Source organism: Bombus huntii, chromosome 17 (assembly GCF_024542735.1).
Source record: "Bombus huntii isolate Logan2020A chromosome 17, iyBomHunt1.1, whole genome shotgun sequence".
NCBI classification, from domain to species: Eukaryota; Metazoa; Arthropoda; class Insecta; order Hymenoptera; family Apidae; genus Bombus; species Bombus huntii.
The window spans coordinates 4,659,354-4,679,573 of record NC_066254.1 but is presented as its reverse complement, the minus strand read 5'-3'; the positions used below and the strand labels follow the sequence as shown (position 1 = coordinate 4,679,573).

The following is a 20,220-nucleotide window of genomic DNA, read 5'->3' as shown; positions in this document are numbered from 1 at the left end:
TTACAATAAATATCGTTTTTAACAAAAACTTATTTCTTTTACATCACAATAGCCAATTTTGTTATTAGTATAGTATATTCAAAACTCTACCACGACGCTCTCTATATTTCAGTGTGTATAAATCTTTATCATAAGAGAACTGGTTGATCTACAATTGGAAGCATTCACAGTGGATCAAAAAATCTTATGTATTTATTCAAAAGATGCTATCATGACGTCAGGAAAGATGATTTATGTAATATGTATGTCAAAAATATATGGCCGCATTTCTCAAAAAGAAAGTTTCCCCGCCTAGTATGCTTGTCGTATTTCTAGTTAAACGTTTTATGTTTATACCATCATTTAAATATACATGTTAGATTTAACTTCTTACTGATTTTGATAATTTTGCATATCCCCGAGTATATCGCATCCATAATAATCTTCAAGCTCAAATAATGTAAATAACTTTTAAAGGAAGGTCACTGATTTAATTAACCTATACTTTGCATATCATACTATATTGGAGCCAGCTTGAGTGTATAAATTGTTGTACGTTGAACATTTTTCAATACTATTTAAGAGGAGACTACTGTGATGGCTCAAGTGGCTAGAACATTGCGTACTGCTATACGAAGTTTAACATCACCAATGAGGAGTTTCGGTAGTGCCCAACCTTTGCAGGAAGCTGCTTTAGAGGAACGTTGTATTCTTGTTGATGAGTCGGACAAGCCTCTTGGTAATGCCACAAAAAGAGACTGTCACATTGTTAATTCTGATGGACAAGTTTTACTTCATAGAGCATTTAGTGTCTTTTTATTCAATGGTAAAGGAGAACTATTACTTCAAAAAAGGTCTCCCAATAAGGTATGTACTTCTTGTATATGTAGATCACAGAAGAAAAATATGATAAGTACATTTTTGTTGATTTCTCATTTGAATGTCACTTTATGATTACAAAGGTGAACTTCCGTTACATTAATTATTAAGATAAGTAATATTTTAATATTATAATGAGAAATATCTAAAATATTTTAAAGAAGATAAAAAAATACATATTTAGCTCCAAAATCAAATAAAAGGGCAATTTTGTTAATATGAGATTTATTGTCAATATAATAAATTTTAAAATCACTGCCTTATAAGAACTAGGAAATGTGACTTATCATGCTTTTCTTCTGTAGTTTTTATACAAAAGTTGTACATTTATATTAAGTATATTAGATTAATGGCAGAAGATTTTTCTTTTTATAGATAACATTCCCAAACCGTTATACAAATACATGCTGTAGTCATCCATTATTTGAAATTCCCGAAGAAACTGAAGAACGTGAGGCACTAGGAATTCGTAGAGCAGCAAGAAGAAGACTGAATTTTGAGTTAGGAATTCCTTTGTCAGAAATTTTGCTATCAGATTTTTTCTACTTAACAAGAATTCATTATCAAGATGTGGAAGGTATATGGGGTGAACATGAAATAGATTATGTGTTATTTATACAAAAAGATAATGTAACATTGGATCCAAATCCAGATGAAATCAGTGAAATTCGTTGGGTATCAAAATCAGAAATCAAAGATATTGAGAAAAATCTTAATCCATTGAGTCCCTGGTTTAAATTAATTCTTAAGCATAAATTGTCATCGTGGTGGGATAATCTACATTCATTAGAAAAAATACAAGATCATAAAACAATACAAAGATTTTTATAATACCTTTGAACAAAGAATTAAGTTCAATAGCCTTATCACACATAACGTTAATTAAGGTATTTTATTACCATCCAAATATTTAAATAATTAATAACAAAAGATTTGAGGATGAAATCCGTACAAAATGATTAGTTTTATGCAATAAGTTGTACACTATAAATATAATTGCAGTATAAGTACAAAAGTAAATTTGTTCATATAAACTTGCACTTTGTAAATATTGAAATATTTAATATAATTTTGATAACTTGGCTAATTACCATTAGACAATTTGTATACTTATATAAATTTTGTGAATACATTTTTGTCATAGGAAAAATAATTTTGTAAATATATAGTAAACCATGAACTAATCTTTCTTAAATACTATTTTCTTACTAAAAAGTGTGTAAATAAAAAGTAAAACTCAAAAATACGAAGATATAAAAATTTTATACTGCAACGAATGATAAATTTAAAACAATTTTCTACATCTTTATGTTAATGTATCTTCCACTTTATTCATTATTAAAAAGTCAAAGAAAAAATGGTTTTTATCATGTATTGAATATAATATTTAGAATAATGCAATAAAATAATAGAACATGATCAGTAAAATGTAATAGAAATATCTTCATTATAGTTTCAAAAATGGTTTAAAAGGTATAAAAAAGGTTTAAGAAGTTTAAAAAAGATCTCAGAGGTCTAAAAAAGGTTTTAAAGGTTTAAAAAATAACATTAATTTCTATATTGATGGTATTTCAAAGGTTAATAAAAAATGGTTTGTTGTAAGGGTTCACAACTTTATTATTTATATACAAAATATGCGTAATTTTTCAACGATTCTATGAATAAACCTTATTGCGTTTATAAACTGTTATATGATTATTAAATTCTCTTGTTGTACAATAAAATATTATATCACTATGATTTAATAATTTAATATAGAATTAGTATTTAATGGGTTGAAAATATATTGAATAAAGATATTAATTGGATATTAGAAATGACGGATATCTCCATCTTTAACCAACAAGAGTATAGAAAAATATGAGTGTTTTAAAGAAATACAAATTTAAAAGGAAAAGTTGTGCTAAAATATTTAATTACAGGCAGATAATAATTATGCAATTTTATGTCTACCTCAGTCTAATATTGGGATATATTTGTATTCACCTAATAAAGGTTTTATTTTATTATCATTTATTAATACTTTCGTTTAATTTATTATTAATCCTTTATATCTATGGGCGAGATAGTTCACGATACAATGTTTATTGATATTAGTGCTGCATTATTATGAATTTATGCAGCATTAACATGTGTTTTATTCACTAAAACACGCATTAGTGCGAGACATTTTATTCATAGATTCGGTAAAAATCAGTTTACGAGACACCTTGTCAGTAAATGCGGAGAGGTTAACAGCTTAAAGATCAACTGTTTTTTTTGCGCCAATAACTAAAAAAACTAGAAATTTCCAGTCGTTGTTGCGGCAAATGAGCGACGTCTTCCAATTAAAGTATGTCAATGAGAGGGAAATAGTAATTTTATATAATATATATTTTTATATTTATATAATATATTTTATATATAATAAATTATATAATAAAATAAGGCAATGCAGCAAAAATATAAAGCACATTTTTTATCTTTTTAAAGATTGTCGGAGATTATTGAATAAAATATCTATTTAGTTATACATTTAGCTGAACATTATATAATATAGATATACTTACCTATTACACGTGTAAAAAAGATTATTCCAGAATTCTATGTTTTTCGATGAGAATGACGATGCAATGTGTATTTCAGAAGTATAGGATTATGAGTTTTTATTGGAAGTTGCGAAGACGAAAACTGTAAACTGAGTATTTTTTTAAATAAATTTTAAAGTATTATAGAATTAGAAATAAAGGAACGGAAGTTTGATTTTCTTTTAGAATTATTGTCCTCGCTTGTTTCATTCCTTTAATAAAGATCTTAAGAACTTTATCTTCTTCCGACTCCTTCTTTTAAACTTTTAAATACATTTTGTGAGTTTTGTGAGTTTTGAAATTGTAAATACATCTCCCAAGCATCTAGCTGTAATTTGTTTTTTTCGTTTATTTCAATATTTTGAAATTCATTCACTTTAAGATATGTGGAAAACTTTTATGTATATACATATATTATGATATACAAAGCATTTTGAAATTTTATCAGTGTAATGAGACGCGACTATCATGATCATATTGGTAAAATTTGAAAGCAGTCTGGAAATGTGTATAGGGTGGTCCATGCAATTGTGTTAGGTTATAACTTCGTAACCAGTGCAGTCACAGAAAAATGTCAAAGGAGAAAGACGAATGGTTAAGAGAGTGCATCCGCAGGATCGTGTTTTGTTTAAAAGTGCAAAGGTGTGTGTACAATCAACAATTGCATTATATTTTTGAATGAAAATGTATACTTATTTTTATATAGAAAGATTCCCCTCGTCATTCTACGCAAAGGAGTAATGGGGTACAATAGTAAACAAATTATTAATTATCAAGATATTTAAGAAAATATTTTGATAATTTCTTTGTTATCGTTCCTTAGTTACCACCGAGACAATAAGGGAGCTTACTTTGAATCAGTATTTCTTTTGTGAACCTGTTTGAATTTCATAAAACTTTGATCAGACATCAAGATCAGTATGTCGTTTCCTTGATTTTTTCTAACAGTTAATATATATCCAGTTATTATAATATATTCTATTATAACTTAAATAGCACTTAAAAATTAGTCGACACGTACAGAATATCTCGTACGCAGATAGACAATTACATAAGTACGGAAAATAACGCGTAAGACGAGAAGCAACCCAGCTGAAACACGTACCTTCTTTATTGTCGTAATTATTAGTGTACTTTCCCTCCCCTTTCGAGTGATCCATTCATGACATGCTTCTTCGTGGGTGGACTATATAAACGTTTATCTCTGTTCCTCATTCTTTCGTCATTCCTAGAAGTTCCTTCGTAAACATCGCGGGCACAATGTTCTGACCATCATCCTTGGTGAACCGTGTTTTAAAGTGCCAAAAAGAAAAAGTGCTCTGTGTTAAGCATTTTTCAATTTTTCGTTAAATTTTTATTATATTTTTACTTTGTTGCTTCTTTGTTTACTTTGTTTCTTTCGTTCAACTCTGCGAAGAATGCGTCGGTTTTCCATCATTTGGATAAGTACGTCTTTGCTGTCCCTAATATTGTTCATCGATTGTGCATTCGGCCTGTATGAAACGTCGCCTCATATTATTGTGTTTATGGCTGACGATTTGGTAAGACTATAATATATTATTTAAAATTAATGCTCAACAAATAAGTTTCATTAACTTTTAAATTTATTTCATTTAAAATTTATATATTTTTAGCAAAATTATTAAACCTTAGCTTTATTATGTTTTGGTATATCGTATACGAAACTTTTATAATATTTGCAGCGAATTTAAATACTGACGAGTTAATCAAAATGTAAATTATTTGTACAGCACATAAATTTAAGAATTTTATAAAACAAGTGATTTGGTAAAAGATCAGCTACATCGCGTGAAATGGGTACTTGATATTTTAACGTTTTGCATTAGATCGACACGTGCCAATTTAATTTAAGAAGTAGGACATGACCTATTATAGTTGCCCAGTCCAGAAAGTAGATGAAAACTACAAATCGAAATAAAAATTTACGAAAGTTGTACTTATGCAAAGTGCAACCGTCCATATATTACTTATGCTTGTCTGCTTCGTCTAATTCGCTGCAATTAATCTGTAGTACGAAAGCGTTTTGAATTAAAATTATCCTTAGTTAAGGCAATTATCGTGACTTGAAAATTACTTACGCCCCCTCATCTAACAAGGATGCTAGTGCTTGTGACTCATCCTAACCGCAAAACAAAAATCTCCCTCTTATCTACCATGACATATCAATTACTACTATTATGCTATCATATTTTATTATTACATAATCGTTTATTATCTCATCCATAGATGTATAAGCGTAATTTACCTTGGGAGTATATCATTTTGACATTTGGCATGTTAGGAAACCAGTTTACGTTGGTATTCACTAATGTACCACCGGATATACTAGCTTCTTTCTTACATATATAACCTATTTCTCGAATTTACAACTGGCTCAATTAGGTCACTTAGCGAATGTAATCTTGGATAATATGGCGAGAAGGTATTGTCCAATGATAATCCCTCAGAGTTACTAGGTTTAGATCTTATTCCGTGCAGAGTTCCGAAGACTTATCTGTTAATCCTTTATTTCTTGCCACAAGCGGGATTAGATAGTTTGTTAAATTTAAAGCGAAACAAGGAATATACCTGCACCATTTAAGCTGCGTTTTTATGTCTAATGAGTAGCTAACATTTCACGAAATCTATTTTAACTTTTAGAACAAATACAGGGTTCAATTGTTCTAGAACTTCTACATTGAACAGACATTTCCTGCCTCTTTGTCAATTGCCAATAACTTTAATTAGTACTAGCACTAATGCTACGTTACATTATAATTTAACATTGCGTCTAAAATTATGAACCCTATTTTACGTAGAAAATAAGTTAACTTACTTTGTAATGGTATGAAGATAATTTTACGATTTGAGGTTTATTTTGTCTGATAGGGGTGGAATGACGTTAGTTTTCATGGATCGAATCAGATACTAACTCCTAACATCGATGCACTCGGGTACAATGGGATTATACTAAACAGACACTATGTACTACCGTCAAGCACGCCATCCAGGACAGCTTTTTTCACTGGACAGTATCCAATCCGTATCGGTACGTATTTGTACACGTTTAGAAGTATTATTATTTTGAGTTACGGGACTCTACCTGACTCTAAATCGTACTACGAATTTATGCTGCGTACACCTATAGTATACGTAACATCTCATGAATATTCTTGTTTAATGCAACATCAATTTTGTTTGCAATTGTTGATCTATATATAGGGATGCAAGGAGCTGACATTCGCGGTGGCGAACCACGTGGCCTGCCACTCGAAGTCAAAATTTTACCAGAGTATTTACGAGACTTAGGATATACCACGAAATTAATTGGAAAATGGCATATGGGTTACTATACACCTCAGTACACGCCATTGCATAGAGGCTTCGATACGTTCCTCGGTTTTTACAACAGCTATATTTCTTACTACGATTATAGCTATTCGAATCAGGTAAGATGTTAAAAGCAATGTGAGAGTAGCAAAGCAAGTAGAAGTTTTATAAGATATCTTATTTGTACACTTCCAGAACATGAGCGGATACGATATGCATCGCGGGGACGATCCAGCTTACGGGATGAATCGCGAATACGCGACAGACATGTTCACCCGTGAAGCGATCAACATCATCGAGAATCACGAACTTAATAGGCCTCTTTATCTCCAGTTATCGCATCTTGCTGTTCACGCACCTTTAGAACAACCAACGAACGTGTACAACGATAGAGAGCCTATACACATTCGCGAGCCGAATCGTCGCAAATACGCTAGTACGTAGACGCGTCTAATTTAGACATAGCTGCTTCGCACTGACAGTAGTACAACTGGAAAAATGGAAATTTTAGAGAAGAGGCTTTTAGAAATTTACGAAGGAAACAATTCAGATTGGCTTCGTCGGATGAAAATAGGCTGGTCGCTAAAAGCCGCATAAATAGTTCACCTTTTCTGTGGCAGATCTCGTTATCTTAGTTCGTATTTGTACGGTTTACGATCTCATAAATCACACGACTAATTGAATGCGCTTGTCTTATTCTAGAAATGGTGTCGAAGTTGGACGAGTCGGTTGGGCGCATATTTCACGCGCTAGGCGAGAAAGGAATGTTGAAGGACTCCTTGATTCTGTTTCTAACCGATAACGGAGCAGCTTCGGTCGGTAGATACAGGAACTACGGCTCCAACTATCCCTTAAGAGGGGTAAGATCACGTCATTAAGACGGAGCTTCTATCCACTTGAAAATGAATCACCTAAGTTTCAGCATTCTCAAATTCAATCTCAAACTTTCGAATAATCGAATTTATTATACGTTATAATTGACATTGTACGTCAGAATTTCGTGTCAAAATTTCGACGAAAGTGAAGTTACGCTAAAGCTCGAAGCATCTCGGATAATATCGGTTGAACGGGACTCGGATAACCGAGAGTCCACCGTATACATCTACATTTTAGAATATTATTGTTACAGACAAAATACACGTTATACGAAGGAGGCGTAAGAGGAGTCGCGGCATTGTGGTCGTCCAGGCTGCAGAAAGCAGCCCGCGTATCCAATGAATTGGTACACATAACGGATTGGTTGCCAACATTATACTCTGCAGCTGGTGGAGATCCGAACGATCTAAGCAACATCGACGGAATCGATCAATGGCGTCTACTTAGTGAAGGACGTGGACGTGGAGGTGGCAGAGATAAAATTTTGTTGAATATCGACGAAGTTTTAAAAACTGAGGGAGCGATCTATAGTCGATTTAAATTGTTGAGGGGTAACTACTAAAATGCAGAATAAAATAAAAACCACCGCTAGGGTGATCGAAGTCGACGAAGATTTCGTCCTTCTCTAGATAATTAGGGATTTTTCCTAAAAAATGGTTCAAGGTACCAACGAAAATAGTTATTACGACGGATACTATGGCGACTCTGGAAAGACGTTAGAGACGCTACCTACGTACACGGATATCGTGATGAAAAGTACCGTTTCTGAGAGTCTCACTTATCATTTGGGTGGTCCGGTGACACAACCGAGTACAATGGTACGATTACGGCAAGATGCAACGGTTCAGTGTAATGCAAATTTCACGTATTACCGCAGACAGATGCTCACGCCTTGCAACGTCACGGAATGTTTATTCGACATAGTGAACGATCCATGCGAAACAAGGAACATCGCGAAAACGTATGTCAGGGTGAGTAATAGGTATGAATACCTTTACGTTATTTCGGCTAGTCAAAGCGATATCAATATGTCAATGCGTTGCTGATCTAGTGCTGACGTTGTGTTAATGCAGTGCTGATGTAATGCTGATGTCATATCGATGTCGACAATGCGTACAGTAAATAGCATGAACGTAAGCACAGCTGAACATCGCTAATGCCATCCAACGTTGTGCCATCATTATCGATGTTCTTCGAGTCACAGTCTTCTATAATGATCGGCCTTGCGTCTCCCTCTCCTTTCGTTTCCTTTCTATTATTATTATTATTGTTGTTGTTGTTTGTTGTTATTATTATTATTAAAAATCGTCGTTACGACCACCGATCTTGCTACATGATATTCTATATATTTTTATAATGTACTGATTTGTCGTCTGCAGATCGCCAGAGACTTGAACTATGATCTGGAACAGTATAGCCACAGTTTGAAGAAGCAAATGAAAAAACCGATCGATTGGTCGGCAGATCCGAGAAATAGAAACGATACGTGGGGACCGTGGGTGAAATCAGGGGATGCGCTGTGCAACGCTGCAGCTGTACTTGGCAACTTAGTCTACTACATCCACATATCGGTGATTTTGGTTTCGATATTACTGAGCAATTTTATATGACCATGCAACGTTTGTTCGAGCAGTGATTCTATAAGGAAATATTGTCGCAGCATCAAATGATTGTCGAAAATCGAAAATCAGTTGACTCAACTTGAAATGGCGCACAGAGTTTTAAACAACAGGGTAATAATTTGCCAAACTGAACAGTTTTTGAAGAGTCAAGTAGAACATATTTATTTGTGGTCGTTTTATCATCAGAAATTTTAGCAAAGTAAATAAACGTTTCAAAAGAATAGCACAATTTTTAATATTTTATGCTGCTATTTGTATTTTAACTAGTTCAATCTTTTATGTTCTATAATTAATAATTTTATATTGCATTAAATTTATATAAAATTAGACGTTTCTAGCGATGTAATATTTAACAGCGCAATCGGTTTGATTGTTAAAGCAAAGCGGTTACAGTTAGAACGCTAACAATTTGGAACGTAAATTGTTATTGTTACTAAAACAACTAGGAATAACGTTCATAGTCGAGCGATTTCATCGAAAGAAAATGTAAAAATATGGCTGGCAATGCTTCGGGTTAACTGGTGAATTATGACGATAAATATGATTAGCGAGGCAGAAATTGAAATAAATGGCTTCATATCTACGTTGTAATTAACGATTTTGCCGACCTTGCTGCGTAATTCAAACGAATATGTAATTTAGGTGCTTTGGACGATAGCCTTATAGCGAAGTATACTCGTTACCTGCCATAACTTAAGTCGTTTGTTTAGCAGTCGAGTTTTACGAGTTTATTATTTACGAAATGTCCATACTGTTTACTAATTCTGTTTAAATTAAAAATTATACATCTGATAAGAATTGGGAAAACGTTCCATTTGCATTACAATTCCAAGTTTAATGTACATACGCAAATATTTTAAACATGCGATTAATTTATTTACGTAAATACAACGATACGAGTTCCATAGGATATTTTAAAATACGAATAAAATAAGTGGTAAATCTCACAGAGAGAATAAAGTTATCGAATACAAAATAGTTTGTCAATTATTTCCCTTTGTACCAAAAGTAACTGAACCGAAAGTACATGTCTCGAAAGAAATATATTTCTAGACTGCTGATGTTGATATAAATTGAAATTTTTATGGAAGAAACTGAAGAAACGACGTTTAAACAAACATCTGTTTTATCCTTTAAATATTATACCTAATACTCCACTTTGAATATTTTTTTATATTACTTTTCACTACATTTATCCCATACATATTTGCATATCTAAACTATATATCTAATCTGTTCTGTAAACGCAAACAACAGCTACAGTTTACATATGCTTTGATTTTTCAGACATCCTACTTAAACAATACTCAAGCCAGCTACACAATTCGATAATATCAATAATAACAAACAATACATGGCACAGTTATCGCAAGATTAACGATATCTCTGTTTATCAGTTCTTTTTAAATATCCAATAAGCAATATCGAGCATTGAATTATCCTAAAGATAGTTAGGAATCCGACGGTCCCGTGCAAACGTGCTAGTACTCAAGGCGAAAGAGCGTATTATCAGAAAATCGCAAGGACAGATCAGTTCCATAGTTGCGAAGAATACAGGACAAAGCGGAACGTTCTCCTTGAGACGCGTGCTCTCGATAGTTGCGGTACAGGCTTCGGAGTTAAATGATCGCACGGTCGGCCAGTGATAATAGTTAGAGAGTAGCATCCCGGAAAATACTTTCTCCGCCGGCGGTATAAAGCCCCAGCGCGTTATAAGTGGCGCGGTATTACGTGGCAGGATCGTTGATGGTGAATCGTTGTGTCGAGTGGTGGTCGATTTTTACTTAGCTCCGGCAACGCGTTTATATTACGATCACGCGCGGTTCTACGAGGCGTATCCGCGAAAGTAAGTTCCGATTGGCTTTTTACCATTCCGAGGATCTTCGCGGTTTGTGCAGAAGGGACGTCTGGTCCATAGAAATTGTCCGTACGATAGCTGCAAACTTCATTTGCGGATTTAGTGACACAAAATACCTCCAAGATTCGCGCATTCACGCTATAACTTTCGTAGTTCGAACGTTTTATTAAATCCCTATTTTGCTACTAGGTGTTTAACACCATTGAAACGCTATTAGAGGCGACGAGATAGGGATTTAGTAGTTAGATTTTGCTAGATAACGATATCTCTTTCGCAAGGAAGGAAAAGTCACGAAACTCGGTCTTCATCACAGAGATTTTCTCTTGAATCTTCTTTGCTCTGGCACTCGTCACGAGAGCGATTGCATTAGAGCGAATTAAAAGAACGCGTTGATCCATTCGCACTCTGTCCGATACAATTTGATATCGACGATCCAGGGTACCTGGTAACTGGGCGCTTGTTAAAAGATTCTTCGTTGATCTCGAGCGCGTGCGAAGACCGGCGCCCTGTTATGGCAAGTATTTCGATGAAGGTAAAAACTACGTGTAGAATGCAGCAAACTTCTGTTTTTCCGATATGATAGCCAATCGGAATTTATTTTCTGTACGCGTCTCGTATTTCCTCGTAACGTGTTGTTTTTCCTGCCTGTACGCGCATTAGATTCTTCGGTTTTAGAAGGAAATAACAGATGCGCACCATTTTTGTTTTATACCATTTTACCGAATTATGTATGATCCATTTTATAGCAATAGAACAAAATCTGTCATTTCCTTGTAAAACGAAAGTTTTTACAGTGTACAATTTTGCTTATCGCATATCGTGTGAATCTTCCTCCAGAGATTCTTATACGGCTAGAAGAAGAGACCTGGACACGAGTAAAAACAAATGTCGAATTCTATCCTTAACTGCATAGTGTCAATGTCTGTGATTATTGCCTCAGGATGCTTGTTCTACTTCTACGTCGTACTGGCGAAAGAGGAAGCGCAGGGCCAGCAGCGGCCAAATATTATAGTTATCATGGCTGATGACCTTGTAAGATTATCCCTTTTTTTTTAGGTTTCGAAGACGTTCCACTTTGTCCTGCTTCCTAGGACAAATCTGTCGATGTGGCTCGTGAAATCGAACAAAAAGCGTTTAACAGGAAATCTGGCAATAAACGCAAGCCGAATTTTCTTTCACTTTGCAGGAACAGGTTCGCTAAACGTCGTACGACATGCTCACACCAATGATTTACATCGATCTCTTTTGAACAAATGGATAAAGTAACATTTCTATTCTGATCGATGTTAAAAGCGAGTTTATCGACCTGTTTCCTGATAATTTTATTTTCCACGAATCGGGCAGCGTTTCAGTTTGCCTCATTTGTGTTTCATAATCGCGGATATTCGATCAGATTTCGTTATTCATGAATATTGCACACAGACGATTGAAAGATAAGGTAGAAATTAATTTCTCGATACTTTGTGAAGATATCCACGCGGTTCCATATTTATGAAATAAATATTTCGATTCGTGGAAATGCACACATATTGCTCCTCTACGCTTTCTATGTTCTCGATTTCATTTGTCGGACAAATATGGTTTCGACCATATGTTTTTGCATTCTTGCAATTGCGAACAAAGCAGCTGACCTGCAAAAACATAGCAGTGTATCGTTGCATGTAGATCAAGTCGAAGATCGATTAAAAGGCACGCGTGCATGTTGCACTCTCAATTCGTTCTTGAATACCAATAAGATAGATAATAGAGCAAACTTGACATAATTTCTTTAATCCTTGCGCTCGTTTCGTTTCATTTCATCGTATCTAAGAACGTTTGACAAATACGATCGTAAATTTTATGTATGTTTATACAAATTTTGATCTTTTTTTATCTATGTTCTTCAAACATTTGGGAACAATATGCTTTCAACAACAGCGTTGTTTAACGATTTTCACGACTAAGAAGTTGTCAATAAAATTTCGACGACTTGCTACGCGAGCCAAAGATAAGGTTTCTTTAATTAACTTCGTTCCAGTACGAGTAATTTTCGCGATCAAGGAAATGTCAAGATCTCGACGATTTGCCGCACGATTCGAAGATAAAGATCTTCGGTTAATCTTTCTCGAGTACAAATAACTTTTACAATCAAGAAACTTCGATAATTCGCTACACGATCTAAAGATTTTTATCGAATCTTTTTCAAGTAGATGTATGACGAAAAATCGGCAAAATTTGCTACGTGATCCAAAGGTAAGAGATTTCTAATTAATCGTTTCCGGTCGCAAATGATTTTCACGACAAACGAAACTGTCAGCGAAATTTCGACAATTCCTTACACGTCCCAGAGATAAAGGTTTTCATCGAACCTTCTTTAACTAATCTATCGATTGGCGAACGAAAGACAATACTGAATTGCTGAAATTTCTCATCAAGGGCTGGAACGACGTGAGTTTTCACGGTGCCGATCAAATACCTACGCCGAATATCGACGCCCTGGCATACAATGGCGTGATACTGCAACGACATTACGTTTTACCGATTTGTACACCGTCGAGGACAGCCTTTCTTACCGGGCGTTATCCTATTCGGACAGGTACTCTATGAATACGATTTATGCGATCGATAGCCAGGCATTTGGCTCGTTGCTTTTTTATCAATTTTTTATCGCGAGCCGCGATTGTTAAAACCAGCAACCTGTTTCAAGTCAGGAGCTAGTTTCAAGCTTAGAATTATTCGAATGAAATACTCGCAAAATTTGACACAATTTTGCGTTACAAATTAATAACGATGGTAGTTTACTCGTATCAGCTTGCTGGCTATCACGAGAGACTCGGTTTACAATTGTTATTCTTATTTGCCATATACTCTCGATAGTATATCCTTCTGATATGGATGTTTACGCACTTCTCTAATCAGACATCTATTTATTTAACTATTTATTTAACTACAGCTATAGAGAATCGTCTATTTAATCTAATTATTTATCCCGTCTACTATGCATTTATCTAACTATGTTTATTTAACTCTTGACTTCTCAACGCTTAACTAACACTTATCTATAAATAAAATTTGCTCGAGCCATTGCCAAAGTATGATCGTTATTCGTCAAGCGTTGTAAGTGGAACTCAATGTCGTCTTTTGTAAGAGGTGAATGATCGAAAAAAGAATCGAAGAAGATTGCCATGTTACGTGAAAACAACGAAGAACATACGCGTGGCTGAACTACGCGCTTAATTATTTTATTCACCTGTGACAGATAACGAGGAAGTCGTATATTCAAAACGACTACTAATAGTGCAATTAGTTTTCCTCTTTCTTATCATCAATGCGTGGAATTTTTAAATTGCTTCGGTGTCTCTTGCTCAGTGGCCTTGTACGTAATATTGTAAAAATGTACATTTGTATACAGCGTGTTCTGTTCAACTGGAAACGCAGAAACGTCTGGAAAAATACGAACGACACGGAAAAATGTTTCAAACGAAAGTCGTACGATATCGAGAGGGATATACCGTGCTTTTATCCGTCTGACCTTAATACTACATATTATATGTTATGTATATATATTACAACATGATTTCTTTATTTTTAATTACCTAATTAAGCAATGATTAAGTTCAACTCAAATAAAAAATGTCATGGTATCGATCACGAATAATCTCAAGAAAAAAGATTATTCGACACCTGTACAGAAGATGATGTAGACTCAAGTACTTATAGGTTTCTCGATTTAATTATCGTTTAATAGGCTGTCTCACGTATAAGTGTTAATTATCGGGGATGTTTCGTAATGTAACGTGCACATTTTTGCACAACAGGAATGCAAGGCTACCCGCTGAAGGCAGGTGAAGAACGCGCGATACCTTTGAACAATACGCTCCTGCCAGAATACCTACGAAAATTGGGATACGCCACGCATCTTGTAGGAAAGTGGCACGTTGGCTATTATAGCGATTATCATACACCGGCCCATCGTGGTTTCGACACCTTCTTGGGATATTACAGTGGTTACATCACATACTTCAAACACACCATCGAGCAAAACGTGAGTTTTGTAAAATAGCGAGAATCATGGACATTTTTACCATTTTGTCTATAACGGAATATTTTCTCCACTTTGATGACCACTTTTTTATAATCTTATTATTATCAAATATATCTTTCGATAATTTCGATAACTTTTGAAGTAACGATCAAATATATTCCTATTTTTGCGGGACTTCATCATCGCCGTCCTTTTGCATCTATTTGATCCTCTGATTCGGACCCAAACTGTGCGTAGATGAAAACTCCCTTTCCAAAAGAAACGATCAAGGAGAATGAAAATTCTTTTGTAGCTCCACGTTGGATATGATCTACATTACGACGTCGCAGGAAACTTATCCGTCAAGTACAGCCACGAATATATGACAGACCTTATAACGGAAAGGGCCGAAGATATAATTTTCAATCACAATCGCAGCAAACCTCTGTACCTTCAGTTATCCCATGTTGCCGCTCATTCTAGCGACGCTAAGGCAAATATGGAAGTCCGCGATGAAGAAGAAACGAACGCCACGTTAGGCTATATCGAAGACTTTGACAGAAGGAAGTTGGCAGGTACGCGAATAGAACAATTAGATCGTAGACGAGCACTGACTTTGTTAATCATATGTGTATACAGCGTGGCTAGTAAAAGTATTCGCGCGCTTGCCACGGTAAACTTTTACGTTTGTTATATAAAGTAGATTTTGAAGCCTGATTAACACCGTGTGAGACGTGGCTGCCGATCATCGTGTGATCTAATTAGACAGAGTGTATTGTGACACGCGCGAGCCACTTCAATAATGCGCAGACGGTACGAAAACGGCGAGAAAAGTTCGTACGAACACGCAACTGCTTAGCTCCACGGAAGCTGCTCGAAATCGCCACCTTCGGTCTGCATGGAACCTCGTAGTTATCGAGTGAGAGAATTTCGCGGCATTTAAAAAAATCACAAACTGGTTGTAAATTTGAGGCAAGGTCAAATATGTTCAAGATTGGTCAACGTATGTTCGTACGAACCTTTCTCGTTGTTTTTGTCCTTTCTGTCTTCTGCTGAAGTGGATCCAACGTGGGGTGTTACGGTACACCCTGTGCTGATAAAATTTAAGCCCAATCTGAAAATACATAGGACGAATGAGAACACGTGTGAAGCACAGCAAGGGCTGATTCAGCGTACTAAAATAAAAAGAGAGGTTTATGTAAACGTACGACCTTGTTTTCGGGTTACAGTCTTGGTCTACTTTTCCAATCGACAAGCTTGTCATTCCTCGTACTTTTGCATTTAGACCTGACACCTTCAACTTGCACTCGAGCTTGGACCGTGACTCTTATATTTGTCGCCTTGTTTTCAGTGCATCAACTACTGCTTGTTATATTCTCGCAGCATCTAAACTTTCATAACACGCGAATCCAAACAAAAACATAAAATATGAGTATTTATGTAGGCCATAAATGTTACTCGTTGTACCTTATTGCAATGTATGTTTCCTTGTTTTCAGGCGTGGTTACCGCCATGGATGAATCTGTCGGTAGAGTTGTCCAGGCGTTGAGGCAGACTAACATGCTGGAAAACTCGATTATCGTTTTTATGTCTGATAACGGTGCACAGACTGTGGGTCTTTTGAACAATTATGGATCAAACTATCCTCTGCGTGGGGTAATATAACGCTGTATTTTATACTCTGCGGTTTCTTGTACGTTCTCGTTGGTACGCGTCAGGGTGTTTAAAAAACGACGAGATAAATCTGCAAAATAATTAAGGAGTTGTTAAAATCTTTAGTGTACTTATCCTCTAGTTTGAGAGCCTAGACTATGAGGTATATATACAGGACACAAAAATTGATGTCATTCAGTTCGATAGGAGTTATTTAAATAAGCAAAATCAATACTTTATTCTATTTAAGGTAGAATAGAAGTGATCGTAGCATCCATTTTCAGCTGAAGTTCACGCTTTTCGAGGGCGGAGTTCGTGGAGTAGCGTGCGTTTACTCGCCAGCGATAAAAAATCCGTCCAGAATTTCAAACCAATTGATTCACGTGACCGATTGGCTACCAACATTTTACTCAGCTGCCGGCGGTAATTTGGAAGATCTGGAGGAAAATCTTGACGGTGTGGATCAATGGGCCACTATCGTTTCTGAAAAAAAGACCAGGCGTAAGAACGTATTATTGAACATCGACGAGAAGCAAGCTCTTTCTGGAGCTCTAATGGGAAGATACAAATTGATCAATGGTAATTATCCTTTTTTAATTGATAATACATTTTCTTCTCCTTGTAGCGCGTTCAAGCAGCTTCTGTCGTAGCCTTCGCATGTTCCGGCTCACCCTCTATAACAGCAAATTAGGTTTAGTCGCTACTGACAAATATCGCCAGTAAATAATCGCGTATTGTCGATTCGTAAATCGACTATCAATGATCCTGTCCAATTAAACTTTCTCTCTTGTACGTAGGAGCGAATGTTTCGTACGGCGATTACTACGGCGACAGCGGCACGAGTGAATCGTACCCAGAGTACAACGTATCCAACGTTTTGCATTCGGCAGCCGGTTCCGCTCTTGCCAGCGTTTCGAACGCGACGTTCAACAGCGAGCGTATAATCGACCTTCGACGAGCGGCCACGGTTGTTTGCGATAATTTTACAAGTTATCCTAGGTGTCTGGACAGATGCTTGTTCGACGTCTACAACGATCCTTGCGAAACTACGGACGTGTCGCGCGAACATCCGGAGGTAAATATACACGCTGAGACCGTATTTATCCGAACTGTTTGGAGACGAAGCGATCGTATCGGAATTTGTTTATTAGGCCGGAAGATCTAACGTTTCGTACGAGATAAAAATCGGTACAAGTAATCAAGCATTATCGCCGTAATTACGTATTTTTTATTTTCTACGTTTAATTTCTACTGAATTTAGTGGATATCTATTGCAATCGTATCTGTTGTACTCGACTTGAGATTATTCTGTAAGGAAATGTTACTTTCTTCGTAGGTTGTCGACGAGTTAAATCGCTTCATCGCTGAGTACTTCGCAGTTCTAAAGACTCAAACGTCCGGTCTAGTGGATCCACGTTCTTATCCCGAGCACTTCAATGGAACCTGGATGCCCTGGATAAAATTACCCGACGATGAAATTCGACTTCTTAACGGTCGATAATCTGCATGGAAAGAATACGAAAGAACGATACATTGCAACACGTATCAACGTGTACAGAGAAGCAGCTTTACACGTTTGATCACGATTTCGTACGAAGCCTCTATACGTCGAATTTTCGTTTGTTAAAGCATCGTTTTTATTTGTTAAATAAAAAATCGACCGGATGAGACGGCCATTAGGTACTAATTTATTAGGTACTGATAACTAACGAACCATATGAGGTATCAGTAGCCGAAAGAGTATTTTTCTAATTTATCCGCTGCTTTAACAGTTTGGGAGAAGAGCCAGTGAAGCGAGTGCACGAGGCTCTAGATTCGAGAAGCAAGCGATGGGGTGGGAAAAAGTTTATCGCCGGGGGACTAATTCCTTTTTTTCACCCATGTTATTATATACAGATTATGCAGATGAGAAGCCGTCCTCACGAAACACCTTGATATCAATTTAATTGCGTCGGTATCGAATTAATTAATCTACATCCACGCGGATACACAACTTCCGACCTTCAATTTGTTTCAATTTAACGTGCACACGATCGCTATGACTAACCATTAACCAAACGATGTTATACAATTTCACTCTTTCATCCGATACATCAGCTCGATCATTCGTTCGAGTTATCCATCGCGAAAACACAAGTTGTACGGACAAACGAAATAACGATGGATGTACAATTTCAAATTAAACTTCGAAAACGGGCCTGGTAAAGTTAGCGTCGAATAACAAAGCTGGTGCGGCTTATGCACCGCGAAAGAAAGATCGCGAAACGTTGGAAAGTAAACGTGGCACGGTAAAACCAGTAGCATTTTAACGTAAAATTTGCGAAAAGAAAGATCGCTGCCTCTGCAAGTTTCGTCTTTCTTCCTCTTTTTTTGCGGTGGCGGGGGTTGGCGTTACGGCTCATTTAGCAATTTGCTTATTTGCTAGGAAAGTCTGTCGAGCGGTATACATGCGTTGGCTTTGTGCGTAATCGCGAAGAGGAGCCGAGACGCGGTAGAAGGGGGCTCGATGGAACGAGCGAGGTAACTTTTGCGATCGCACCGAGGGTTTGGGGTTTAAGTCGCTTTTAATAGCCAAGCAGCTGTCGCCGGATCTGTTTGCCCCCTTTTTATGGTAGACGTCTTCGACGAATAATGGGAGGAAATAATCTGGAACGAAAGAAGCGGCCATCCTTTGCGCTGCTTCTGCAATAAACCGCTTTTAACCCGTTCTCTTCGTCTCTTTGCGCGTCAACGCGATTCGCCGGTCGTTTTAACAGCGCCGAGTGAAAGTACTCGCGCAATTAACGCCAACCTTCTTCCGCCGATTCGCGTGTCACGTCGTCCTGGATCGCGAGACAAACTGGCAAACGCTGTCGCCTCGCAACGCGTCTTCCGATCTTTTCCCAACTCTGACACGCGTCTAGATTCTTCGGGCAGCTACGACGTCAGCCATCGTGACGGGAACGCTCCGCTGTTGCTGTTTCGCGGACAGGTGCACGTTGCTTCGCGATGATCGTGCAAGCGCGCTGCCAGCTTCGACGCGTCTAGGAAGAGGCGCTTGGCGCGTGATGCGCCAAAATTCTCCGTTCGAACCGTAGTACAGGGACCGGCCGAATAGCAGGTAAAAGCGGCCACGAGGTGATTCCTCCTGGAACAATAAGGAAATAACGTGGAGTAACATTTTCGAGTTTTCGGCTTGGTTTTCGAGAAAATCGAGTTTGAATATTTATCGAGTACCGTGAAAAATGTCCAGCTGAGCCGATTGATATATAGAAAATGTACGGTGTCGTTGAAAAAAGCTCAAGTTTCAGCTTGATATCTCAGAGAGTGTAAAATATCGGAGAATAAAATCGCATCCGTTCGATGAGAGTGCCTTTCTCGATAAAACTAACTAATAAGCAACGACTTATTTCGGATATTAGTTCCTACCGACCCACCCTGTATATGGCTATATACTTCCGAGCAAAAAAGGAT

At 36.6% G+C, this 20,220-nt stretch overlaps 3 protein-coding genes and 1 long non-coding RNA gene across 15 annotated transcripts; 3 read left to right on the top strand and 1 right to left on the bottom strand.

Moving 5' to 3' along the window:
• Positions 1-102: 102 nt before the first annotated feature.
• LOC126875249 (isopentenyl-diphosphate Delta-isomerase 1) lies at positions 103-2,878 on the top strand. The gene is made up of 3 exons (XM_050638078.1): positions 103-242; positions 563-846; positions 1,234-2,878. The coding sequence occupies exons 2-3, from the start codon at positions 577-579 to the stop codon at positions 1,687-1,689; spliced, it is 726 nt and encodes a 241-aa protein (XP_050494035.1). The 5' UTR covers positions 103-242; positions 563-576; the 3' UTR covers positions 1,690-2,878.
• LOC126875254 (uncharacterized) lies at positions 2,138-16,711 on the bottom strand. 6 transcript variants are annotated; one of them, XR_007693301.1, is made up of 3 exons: positions 16,582-16,711; positions 16,134-16,500; positions 2,138-4,972 (listed from the first exon to the last, which is right to left on the bottom strand). It is a non-coding gene; the product is annotated as an uncharacterized LOC126875254 (long non-coding RNA). The 6 variants fall into 6 exon arrangements; XR_007693305.1 differs by having other exon boundaries at positions 16,134-16,505; positions 16,582-16,687; XR_007693303.1 differs by having other exon boundaries at positions 16,134-16,228; positions 16,323-16,606.
• Positions 4,824-10,229, top strand: LOC126875245 (arylsulfatase B-like). Of its 2 annotated transcripts, XM_050638068.1 has the most exons (9): positions 4,824-4,966; positions 6,315-6,474; positions 6,648-6,874; positions 6,951-7,191; positions 7,458-7,615; positions 7,885-8,182; positions 8,295-8,449; positions 8,509-8,602; positions 9,011-9,178. In XM_050638068.1, the coding sequence occupies exons 1-9, from the start codon at positions 4,844-4,846 to the stop codon at positions 9,031-9,033; spliced, it is 1,479 nt and encodes a 492-aa protein (XP_050494025.1). In that variant the 5' UTR covers positions 4,824-4,843; the 3' UTR covers positions 9,034-9,178. The 2 variants fall into 2 exon arrangements, with proteins under 2 accessions (XP_050494025.1, XP_050494024.1); XM_050638067.1 differs by having other exon boundaries at positions 8,295-8,602; positions 9,011-10,229.
• LOC126875246 (arylsulfatase I-like) lies at positions 10,354-18,441 on the top strand. 6 transcript variants are annotated; one of them, XM_050638070.1, is made up of 10 exons: positions 10,354-11,099; positions 11,772-11,839; positions 11,949-12,143; positions 13,527-13,686; positions 14,909-15,135; positions 15,428-15,689; positions 16,613-16,770; positions 17,052-17,346; positions 17,565-17,842; positions 18,104-18,441. In XM_050638070.1, the coding sequence occupies exons 3-10, from the start codon at positions 11,997-11,999 to the stop codon at positions 18,266-18,268; spliced, it is 1,692 nt and encodes a 563-aa protein (XP_050494027.1). In that variant the 5' UTR covers positions 10,354-11,099; positions 11,772-11,839; positions 11,949-11,996; the 3' UTR covers positions 18,269-18,441. The 6 variants fall into 6 exon arrangements, with proteins under 6 accessions (XP_050494027.1, XP_050494029.1, XP_050494028.1 ...); XM_050638072.1 differs by lacking the exon at positions 11,772-11,839 and having other exon boundaries at positions 10,354-11,002; XM_050638071.1 differs by lacking the exon at positions 11,772-11,839 and having other exon boundaries at positions 10,354-11,022.
• The last annotated feature ends 1,779 nt before the right edge of the window (positions 18,442-20,220 follow it).

Coding starts and splice junctions, on each gene's coding strand:
- LOC126875249 (XM_050638078.1), top strand. CDS start 577: ATGGCTCAAGTGGCTAGAACATTGCGTACTGCTATACGAAGTTTAACA. Junction 847..1,233: donor AAAAAAGGTCTCCCAATAAG/GTATGTACTTCT, acceptor TTCTTTTTATAG/ATAACATTCCCAAACCGTTA.
- LOC126875245 (XM_050638067.1), top strand. CDS start 4,844: ATGCGTCGGTTTTCCATCATTTGGATAAGTACGTCTTTGCTGTCCCTA. Junction 6,475..6,647: donor ACAGTATCCAATCCGTATCG/GTACGTATTTGT, acceptor ATCTATATATAG/GGATGCAAGGAGCTGACATT. Junction 7,616..7,884: donor CCAACTATCCCTTAAGAGGG/GTAAGATCACGT, acceptor TTATTGTTACAG/ACAAAATACACGTTATACGA.
- LOC126875246 (XM_050638072.1), top strand. CDS start 11,997: ATGTCGAATTCTATCCTTAACTGCATAGTGTCAATGTCTGTGATTATT. Junction 12,144..13,526: donor TTATCATGGCTGATGACCTT/GTAAGATTATCC, acceptor TTTCTCATCAAG/GGCTGGAACGACGTGAGTTT. Junction 17,843..18,103: donor TGTCGCGCGAACATCCGGAG/GTAAATATACAC, acceptor CTTTCTTCGTAG/GTTGTCGACGAGTTAAATCG.